This window comes from Siphateles boraxobius, unplaced genomic scaffold (genome assembly GCF_051911475.1).
Source record: "Siphateles boraxobius isolate OS27281-9 unplaced genomic scaffold, OSU_SipBor_1 26, whole genome shotgun sequence".
NCBI classification, from domain to species: Eukaryota; Metazoa; Chordata; class Actinopteri; order Cypriniformes; family Leuciscidae; genus Siphateles; species Siphateles boraxobius.
In genome coordinates, this window is record NW_027508876.1 from 19,077,943 (window position 1) to 19,089,415 (window position 11,473).

The 11,473-nt window shown below is 36.3% G+C and overlaps 1 protein-coding gene across 11 annotated transcripts in view; it reads right to left on the reverse strand.

Moving 5' to 3' along the window:
- atp8a2 (ATPase phospholipid transporting 8A2) overlaps window positions 1-11,072 on the reverse strand; it is a 58,689-nt gene extending 47,617 nt beyond the window's left edge. For 2 of the 11 annotated variants that reach the window (XM_077244665.1, XM_077244664.1), the window contains exons 1-2: window positions 10,832-11,034; window positions 7,829-7,930 (exon numbers count right to left, since the gene is read on the reverse strand). In XM_077244665.1, coding sequence (XP_077100780.1) covers window positions 7,829-7,930; window positions 10,832-10,874 — 145 coding nt within the window. In that variant the 5' untranslated portion in view covers window positions 10,875-11,034. Of the gene's footprint in view, window positions 1-717; window positions 1,067-5,454; window positions 5,592-7,828; window positions 7,931-10,831 lie in introns of those variants that run through there. The other 9 variants (XM_077244674.1, XM_077244666.1, XM_077244669.1 and 6 more) reach the window with 7 other exon arrangements.
- Window positions 11,073-11,473: the final 401 nt, after the last annotated feature.

Genomic DNA, 11,473 nt, shown 5'->3' on the forward strand with positions numbered 1-11,473 from the left:
TCACGATGCGCTGAAACGAAAAGCAGAGACAATGGCTGTGTCTCAAAACCTAGCACGCTGCCTACCTAGACTGCATTTTAGTCACCATACGCGTCTGATTCGAACATTTATAATACTGTGTCAGAGTCATAACGCGTACATCTTCCCATTATAAAAGCGTTGCGTAGCCGTTTTTTTGTTCTTGACGCTCGCAGAGAATTTTCGCCGTCCGAATGAAATAAAATGATTTTACCAGTAAAATACAATTAAACTTACGTTACACCACAGTCATAATATTATATTTCAATACAATAATTATATTTATAATAATAATAATAATTTATATAAAATAATATTTAATTTCTAACCATGTGTATATTAAATAATATTTCATTTTAAAATTAATGAAATTAAATAAAATGAAAAATAATATAAATGAATCGATAAAAATAATGTTATTTATTCAGGAGTAGCCTAGAGCTTAACACTGATTGGTCCGTGAGGTAAACATTATGCGATGACGTAGGGCTTCGATGCGTCCAGTGTAAGCGATTGCGGCGCGTCGCTCGCGTGGGGTTGTTCTTGTTTGAGACGCAACCACTGGTACGCTGAACGCAGCGATTCCCTCTCAAATGTTGCAGCATCAAAGACCACTGCCAAATTATTATTTTCCGCACATAATAAATAATGTACGCTCGGTAAATAACAGCTCTGTCTGGATGTGACAGGAGAGTTTACCCAGCTGCTGCATGATCGAAAGCGGGCGTGGAGAGATGGACTACACGCGTCACTTCTCCCATTCCATTCAGCCTCTATAACAGACAAGCCCCAAACCCTCTCCCACCGGGTCATTTGGGTCAATCTGTGGACGTTTTAATAAGGCTCCACTCCGTTGAGTCTTTGCAGTGACAGAAGATGGTTTCCCTCCAGACAGTGCGCGTTCTCTCTCCGCTTCACTATCCGCAGTCAGACAACACAAAAACCTTACATTTAAAGGCGCAGACACTGCTCGGGAGTCACGCCGGTGTCCACAATATGGTGCGAAAGGCACTAAACGTGCTTACTTTTACTTCCTGTTCATTTGCTCCTCCTTGTTATGATGGAAATTTTACCTGAAGGCACAAATATGCTGTTTCTCAAAGAGTTCGTGTTTGAAGGTCAACTTGTCAATATTCATAGCAGTAATAGGAGAATTTAAAAGGTTAAGACAGCTTACAAAGATTAAAACAAATGTGGATAGGGGAACAAATAAAGGTTAAAAAATACGTCATTAAAAACATATAGACAACTGATCTGAATATTGTGGGATTTATGGATTATTAACATGCACTAGGCCACACATTATATTATTGTTAACCAAAAGATTTTGCCCTATACCATACAAGTCTCAAAAGGTTTGACTTACAGATACTGACGTCAACAAAATAATTATATTAGCCTATAACACTATAAATAAACACTATTTGTTTATGTTATTATTTGCATAAGACAGTTGTCACAACAAATGCGAATAAGGGAACAAATTAAAAAGTTAAAGAATATAATTAGACTTTTATAGAAAGAGATAAAAATATATTTATAGTTAATATTCAATATTTTAAAAGATAAATATTGAAAGTAACAAATTATATTAGTGCTGTCAAATCGATTAATCGCATCTAACAAAAGTTTGTGTTTATATAATAGATGTGTATGTGACATACACATATATTATATAAACAAACTTTTATGTTAGATGCGATTATTCACGATTAATCGATTTGACAGCAGTAGGCTATATATATATTTATATAAGGGGCAAACTGGATATTTTTAGGCTCCACTCTGTGTCTTTGCAGTGACTGAACATGGTGACCCTTCAGAAAAAAACAAAAACATATACATATATATATATATATATATATATATATATAGGCCTATATTTAATTAATTTTTACCTTTTATGTATTTGCTGCTAATTTGCTTGCAAATAAACAGTATATAATTGTTGCTTTGCTATTGACTTTTCCCCCCATCTAGACACAACTATGCCGTCTCTTGAACCATATCGAGCCCTTTATCTGCTAGTCAATCGTGCAAAACCATAAACCATAAACCAGCTTAAATATACCCACATGATCATACTGGGCGGTATCTCCATCAGATCTTTTTGCTTTTTGTGATCTGCATGTAAATATAGCAAGCACTCATCTCTTTGGTGTCAAAGGCCAGCTTGACCACGGATAACTATCTTGTCATTAACTGAGAATTGTGTGAACTTGTACTTATGTGCGGTGTTGTGTATTTTAGTGCAGAATACACTGGCCCTTAAAAGTGTTTTTACGGAGTCATAGATTATGTCTATTGTCTCTTTCAAGGTGACTTCAGACTTAATTGCAACAAGAACTACAGCTGTAAACTAGTGGTTTAAACTACAATGGCTCTCAGCTGATTCTTAAGGTTCAAAATAAATAAGCCTTTTATTAATTTTGTATTTTTTAAATTAATAAGCATATTAATTTTGCTATCCTAACTAGCATGCATAATTATACACTCTAAATGCCCGTTCACAGCAAAAAAACGAACTATATTAGCGTCCACACCAATGGAATATAACATTGTTTATTATAAGCGCCTGCTGCAGTTACATTGTCTGCCACTTTAAATGCTCGAGCTCTTTAAAGTCTAGTGGATTCGATTTTAAGAACTATATCATTATTGTTATAGTTATCTTTAAAAGAAAAGGTTTATATAGAACCTTAAAGGGTTCTGTCAGGCGCTTTATTTAGAACCTTTTAGGGGTTCCCATCATAAGATCCTTTTATGGATTTTGTTTTAATACATTTTGTTGTAATTCTTTATTTATTTTGATTCGATTTTAAGAATTAAACACCTCGTAAACACTTTATCAGTAGAATAAAATGAAAGTATTATCCATTCATTTAAGACATTTCTCCTTATAGAACATTTTTGGCTCATAAAATTGGTTCTTTAAAATTGAGTCAAGAACCATAGAACCCCAATGAACCTTTTTTTCAAAGAATGTTATTTTATTATTTGCATTTAGCATTATATTTTCCCTTCTGTGACCCAGCAGTTGAGAACCACTGCTTTAAACATTTCCAGATAGAGATATCAAAGCAACCCTGACCATAGACGTTCATGAGAGTTCCTAAGACGTACTCAACTAGGGCCAAAGAATCAGGATTGACACACTTTTCATCATGCATCACATAAGACCGCTCTGAATGATCACTCTCTTCCTCTCACACTTTCATTTTCTCTTTCCTATTCTTCCAATCCCCAACCCCGCCATTCAATCTTAAAGATCGGTACAAGGCCCATGAGATGTGACTTAAAAGTTTATTCAGCGAAAAAATGGCCACACCGGCAGACACTTTGTATCTGATTAACATCACAGAACCATGGAATCAGAAACATACTGGTAAATTATGTGCAGTACATAGACTGGACACATAACAGTTTCATAAAGGACACATAGGCCCAGGTTAAGATTATCAACAAGTACTCAATTCACAGTTTCCCAACATGTGCTGATAAAACTGGGAAGCTAAGATCTGCACTGACTTTTGCCCTCAGATAAGGACCAAGAAACAAACAATATTGTTCCATTTTTGTGCGACTAAATCACACCCAAACACTGTCAACAATTGATGAAGAAAAGTATAGCACAACATTTCAGCTCAAAACATGATTAAACACTTGATTTCCAAACATAAAAAAAGATGTCCTTACAAAAACTTAAGGATATTTTAATTTCTTTCTGCATCTACGAGACGCAATATTTATTTAATTTACTTATATACATACATACATACACACACACACACATATATATATATATCACTGAGTTTGACCCTAGGCCCAGTGTGGGGTGAGTGTGGACATTTGGCCATCCGCCAGCTTTTCAACACTAAAAAGCAGCATGCTTTTAAATTATGAATAGCCCTGGGTTGCATTATTCATCCCAATGCCTTTGTAACCGTGCTCACTTTACCCAACGCATTCTCTTATACCTGCATGCATTCATTCAGCGGGCCTCTCTTATTCCATGCAATATCACTGCACATCTCTCCGTCTGTATTATACTACTCTGATTAGTCAGACTTTGGTCGTGCTGTTCAAATGGGTGTCAAATTCCTCTATTGTCTAGAATTTTCTGCTACGGCAACACAATGGCACTGGAATGGGTTCAAGAGGACAGTGAACCAGCAAATCTTTATAGTGGTACAGAGGTCATACAGACAACCAAACAAAATCCAAAGAAAGAAAATATGACATGCTCAACAAGGCTCTTCATTTGCAAACTGCATACAGCTACAGTCTCCCACTATAGGGATAGGCGAGTTATTTCTTCAATCCTATGGCAAGTATTCAATGCTGATACCTCTAATAAATGTAAAGTTTTGTGATTTCTGACGGTAAAGTAAAAATTATATTAACAAAGGCACCCTCATGTCGTTTCTACAACAAAATTGTTTTTCTTTCATGGAACACTAAACGTGAATAGCAAGCATTGCTGTCTCTGTTTGTCCTCGGTCATGGTGACAAATCTGTCCCTTGACTTTTCAATTATGAAAAAGATTTCATAGAGACTTTACATATATAAAAGGCATAATGTTATGTTTATTAAATATACTATGAAATTGACTTTTTATTTATTTATTTATTTAAGTATATTAAGTGTCTGTATGTATGGATCATTTTGTTTAAAGCTTAAAATATTTCAATTAATAATATAACTTAAAATGCTTGTCCCTTGATTTTTGTTGTTGTTCTATTCTCAATGTTAAAACTTAAAAAGTTATAAAACTCCAAGGTCAAAGTTCAAAGTAAAAATAGGCTGCTCAAATCAGTTCATTAAAATGTTATTGGTTTTACATTGTTTAATGTTTGTGTGAAAGATTTTCATAGAAAGAATAATGAAATATTGATTATATTTTTATATAAATAATACATTTCTTATAGTCTGATTAGAAGTATTTTGAGGTGACGGACACCATCTTAGAACATTTAAAAAAAAAATTACATTTACTTAATGTGTGAAATAAAATGAATAAAACTCAGGCTGTCATTATTAGTAGTAGCAATAATGTCAATGTTAATAAATACTTACCATCAACTTTTATGGGAGAAAAATGAACTGAACTGAATTCAAATCAGTATTTTTGGAAAATCAACCAAAGTTGAAACATTTTTCGGAGAATGACCCTGCAGTAATGACTTGTGCTTTCCAGCGTTCTGCTCAAGTGGAGATAAGCTACACTATCTCTTTAAAACTAATGATGCATATTAAATGTCATGCTAATTAAATAATTAAAGCATTCTAATAAACCAGAGGATCGATTTTATGTGGATCTATCCTATATGTGGCATCAGTGTCACAAGTATCAATATTTCAGGACCGATCCGCCCATCCCTTGTTCCCACATGCTCACGTGTGGCCTCTCCACCAGAAGTCCAGAAACCCTTTACCTACAGAGCCCCTCCTAGACCTGTTGCGCCCTCGGCGTGGCATGTTGGTCCCGTAGTCAAGGTGACCCACAGGTCCTGGTGGCCCCAAAGGGGAATGGGGGATGTGCTCGTAGCCTGGGTCGCTATGCCGATGGAAAAGGGTGAATGAGGAACGAAAGCCTCTTACAGGCACAGTGACCAGGGAAGGTAATCCTCTTTCTGTCAGCTCTGCAACTTCACCTGTATCTAATCCTGACCGGGGTTTATCCGAGAGCGCAGGTGAGATTGTTCACTTACACCACCAGGCACATCAGCCACCCACAACCTCATGCACAAGCCATGCAAGCGTCACAGTCTGACCCCTGGCTTACTAACTAGCATCAAGACCAAAAGGACTGTTATTTCTGTAATGCATTGCATGCATTTTGGTGCATCCCTTGACGCAAACCATGTCTGTGTGGGGTCATTCTTACAGTTTGGTGGATTTTATGTCCCCATGAAACAATACATTTTTCACATAAAATGTTAATCAACTTTTCATGCCACATGGTTTTCCATGCATAGAACGATTATTATAACATTTTTAAAAAACTTTGAAATAAAAGTCACATGTATATTTTTTAAACTAGCAATTTTGAGCATTTAGTGTACAAATTCTTTGACATAAAAAACCTAATTGTTGTGATACATATATTTTAAAGGTGTAAAACCATTCCAGTACACCCTGTTATAGTGCTACTTGCCCTTTAAAATCTTAAGCACATTTGCTAAATCACATGACTTACTAGAAGAGACATAATTTCCTTGGAGGGAAAGCAAGTCCATCAACAAAGGCTGCACCCGAAATCATATACTTCCCTACTATAAAGAAGCCGACAAACAGTATGTGACAAAATATTAGCCGAATTCACAGTACTCATAAAAGAATATAGACAAAAAGTACTCAGATGACCTACTTCTTCTTTTGAGATTCTAAAGTGCGCATACGATGGATACTTTACTATCCCATGAGGCCACGGGAGAGGATTTGGACAGGAGAGGCCATAAAAAGAATCACGGCAAGGGAAAAGTTTTGTACTCTCAGCTATAAGAGTGTTGAATTCACAGAATCCCTCATTTATTTACTGTAAATGTTTTTGCTCCTGGTACAGTCTATGAAAACAAATGTCCTCTATCGAGGACAATAAAGAATGAATCTGAATCTGGTTTGTTAATGGCAGTGAAGCGACAGATTACATGTATGTCCAAATTATATTCATACTAACTACACACATTCCTACTATATGGAACATACTTTTTAGCGGTCATGAAGTAATTACTTATTCAAAATAAGTACCTACTCAAGAGAGCAGGCTATGTGATTTCAGACACAGCCAAAGTATTAGCAAAGACTTTAGATATACAAAGACGGTGCTCTCATATTACTATGAATAAGCCCTGCCTTCTAAATAAAAGTATTGGTAAATTCTTTGCCTCACTGCAGCTGCATTTAGAAGCTCCAGATGTGCTTATAAATGCACATGCGCATTGGCTGGTCCAGCCTGAGAAAATGTGTTGGATTTTTTTTGTCATGATTTCAACATTTAGAAACTACATTTTTGAGATGGTTGTTGTCAGATTTCATTGGTGATTTCAAATATGAAATTTAATCGTAAGCTTGGTGAATAGCTTCGGAGAATTAGATTTTTCCCCATTCAAAGAGACAGGAGCTGTACTTGCATTAATGAAATAGCTGCCCGAGAGGCGTTTCAAAGATGGCCGCCGAGTTAATAGACTTGCCTTAAATGGACTTTGGTTGAACGCACTTAGAAATAGTGGCGGTGCTTAATGCTTAGGGAAGTGCTTAGGGAAGAATAAAAATGTCTCTTCCTCATTTTTAGAAAACTTATCTAAAAGCATAAAACATAACATGTCCACCACCCTGATGTGTCAATTTATACTGGACATAAAAATGTTTATTTTTCAAATTGATTTTATGTGTCTATTAAAATTCTTCCTAAATGTTAATCTTCTGCTAGCATATCTTTTCTAGCTAGTAATGGGCTTCATTATAGCTTAAATGTTCACAAATTTTCTAGACCACATATGAAATATTTGGTCAGAATTATTAGGTTATAGCCTGGGCTTGACCAGTGTGTTTTTCTGATAGACAGATGTTTTCTCCTCTGATTAAACTAATAAAAAAACAATTGAATTATTAAAAGGTTTTTAACAAACCTGCTCAGTCCAATATTCACCAAACTGTAGGAATGACCCTGGGCATGAAAGAGTGCAGAGAACGTTAGCTTTATTAGTCTATCCATGCAGTGCGGGCTGAAGGAATTGGCGGCTTCATGCACCTGTGAGGCTCCAAGCAGTAGCGGGAGGCAGCGGCCCGCTTGGGCAGGGCACTCACTTTTCTCAAACCTGTCTGCCAGATGGGAGCACATGTTGGATCCCACGGGCTGGTCCTGCCGGAGGGGGGAGTCCTGGCTAAGAGGGGTCAACACTAACTGTTCTGGTGGAGCCCAACAAGAGTTGCCATGAAAGAAACAACACAAGATATCAAGTCAGTAAGACCATAGAGCATAACACTCTTAAAAATGAGCTTGAAATTGTGTTCGATACAAGCATTACTTATGCAAAAGAAAGCTTTCTAAATAGAAATAGCTTTTTGTAGAAATAGCTTTTTTAGTACTTAAACCAATGAATGATAAGCAAAAATTGTTCTCTAATTGTTTCATGTATTGCATTTGCAATCATATTTGAATGTAGTTCTATACCTTTCATTCTTTTAAAACAAGAAGAATCGTTTGACAAAGCATTCTTGTGTATAGAGTCCCGATCTGAATTCTAATTCTGACTTGTGATGCAGCCTGAATCATAATGACACCATGTCCGTTTGTTGGCCAGAGAAAACACGTTTACAGATGCTGCCCTCATGTGGCCTTTAAACTGATGCACAGAAACACTGCAGTCACTAAAACAGGATCCTTAGACAAACCATATTGTTTGTGCCGTTAATAGAGTATTATCGTTTGTCAAATGATCAAAAAGTTTTTAAAACAACATCACACTCCAATGACACTCATGAAGCCTTGATGAAGACTCATGAAGACTTCAGATGCCCCAACACCTGTAAAGAGACGGCGCCAACTCCTGCCAGGACTTTAGATGACGCAAACTCTGAATCAACATGCACCAATGCTACAATTTTCTATATGTCATAATCATTTGTTAACAAACAAGTATTCATTACTTCAATGAGCTCATCGTTTCTGCCTTAAATCATTACATTGTTTAGATTTGTACATTTTTAGCTAACTGTGATTTGTATACCGGTATGTACATTTCTGAAATACATAACTTAGACAGTTAGCTCTGATAAACGATCACTCTAAATTGTACTGTGTGTGGACTCATGCAGTTTTTGTAAAGCTGCTTTGAATCCATGTGTATTGTGAAAAGCGCTATACAAATAAGTGTGAACTGAATTGAAATGTGAACACTATGCACTTGATTGGACATGCATATTTTTTGCTGATATAGTTTTCAATTGTCCAATTTCCCAACTCATACATAAACTGAGCATATAGAGAGCAAAGTCGCCCGAAAACAGCTGTCAATCATCTGTTGAGATGAGCAGAACTAAGTGGATTACTGACCTTTCTACTTACAACTACAGCAAACGGCTTTCTTGTATGAATGGCTTCTGAAAGATTATTCTTCAAGGCATATAATAAATGAGACAGATTAAAGATTTCCATAAAAAGCCCAAATGCAACTTTAAACTCAATCTAGGCTAACTGATACGACAACCCAGAGTCACACGTACGTTTCACAGAATTGAAAATCAGGTTACCAACAGTACGTCCCCGGCCCTGCATGTTAATTCTGGAACGTGCTGGGTTAGAGCAGCGCAGGCCAAACAAACGCTCTGAACAAACGTTCAGTGTATTCCACAATGCATGTGTGTCAGTCAGTGAAAAAGACAGCGTCATCACCCCACAAAGCTCTGCCGAATAAACACATGCTGGAAAAGACCTGCTGCCAAATCACTCTGCAATTTCTCAAGTCTGCCACCAACATTCAAATCTCAAGAGCGATGTACTTGCAATGTTGGCCACTGTTCAGTGCATTTAGTACTTTGGTGCAGTAAATTGACATCTGGAGAATGTTATATACAAGCTTTTACTTAGATTTGTAATAATACTAATTGTCTCAGTGGCTCATTTTCATTCAGAACAGACTACAATGTTGCAGCAGTCTTTAGATTTTAACCTTGCACTGCACGTATTTAGAAAGCAATGCTTTCTTGCATAACATTTTCTTGCTAAAATAAAAAACAAATTTTTACTAATAACAATGATAACAATGCAATCTTTTTATTTCAACTCTATATTGCAAGCGTTTTTAAATGAAATGCATTCTTGCAACTAAAGGACCTTATTGCTAAAATCCAAAACATTATTTTAAAAATGTTTAATTTATTTTGAAGTATATTGTTTGGAAAAAAGTTTACATAATTATATTATAACTTCTTTGTAATTGTGCAATTTATTTATACTATTCAAGACTTTTCAGAGTTTAAACTCAATATTAATGATATAAATTCAAAGGGATCTTAGTAATTTTGTTGGTTACATTTTTTTTTTAGTGGTTGATTTTTTTACAGTGCATAATTAAAAGAAATGTTAAAAATGCTTTGATTTATTTGAAGATTTGTAATGAAATTGAGTGACTAGAAATTGCTAGTGTCAGAATACCTCAAATAATAGATATAATATTTAAAGATAAACCTTATAGCTTTAAATATACAGTCTGTACCTGCTATATGACAATATCTAATTATAATATGATATACTTAAATGTAAAGTGATTAATAAAAAGGTAACTCGGGCACACATGACCTCAACAGGTGAGGTAGACCTGTTTACGAGCTTACAAAGTTAGAGCGCTTTAAACAGTCACGTGATCAGCTAAACAACCACTAATACGGGAGTTTCTCTCTCAAAGGTATATGCAGATCTGGATAAGATTAATTGTAACCGCATCACAGTTTATCTCGGAAGAACAGCTGACCCTAGTCATCACCTCCGCCAACTGGTAGGAAACAGAACATCACCCTGGTAACCTATCTGTTTACACAGCGAAAATGACAGGTCACCTGCAAGAGAGCGTCGTCACCAACCGGGACAGGTGGAAGATAACTGATGCTGGACGATCACAACATGAACTTCCTTTTCTAATATTTAATTAATAGTTTAAGCTATGTAAAGTCTATAATAACGAATAATTTACACATAAGGTAACATTCGAATATCCGATGGTAGGCTACAACAACATAGCACCGAAGAAAACACACGCGTAAACAGTTCCAATATAACTTACGTCGCCCATGTCGGCAGATTCTGCTTACCTCCCTCGCAGTGGATCTTCTTTGACCGTCTGTTGAAATACATTCTGCACGCATGTGTTGAACTTCCAGCAGCGGGAGCAAGATGATGGCATACGCATACTCACGCCTCAGCGGGGGAGTGCGGGACAGAGGCGCAGGGATGCGGTGTTTGATGGAAGTAACATAGTTCCTGATGATGGGTCACCCTCAGCCGCGCGCACTGTGCCGGGCACGCGCTCCTGCTGATCCGTCGCAAATGCACAGGCGAATCCGCGCGCGCTCCGTCATCAGATCCCGCCTGAACACTTTAAGCTGTCCAATGGGCCCTTATATGTCCTGGTCTTCAACAGTTTCATTCAGCTACTAATATATGTAAATTATCGTTTATATTGATATTCAACTTTATAGTAGGCTATTTCATTTGGTTTACTTTACCCTGATTTAATAATTATCCATTTTTACCTTTGGCACCCCATTGCTTAAAGGTGGTCTTATGGATTAATATTTAATTATGTATGTTTTAATATATATTTCTGCCTTAAATCTATTTATATACATTACCATTCAAAGGTCTCATGCTCACCAAGGCTGATTTTATTTGATGAAAAAAATAAAAACAAAACTGTTGTAGTTTTCTATTTTAATATAATTCTAAATGTAATT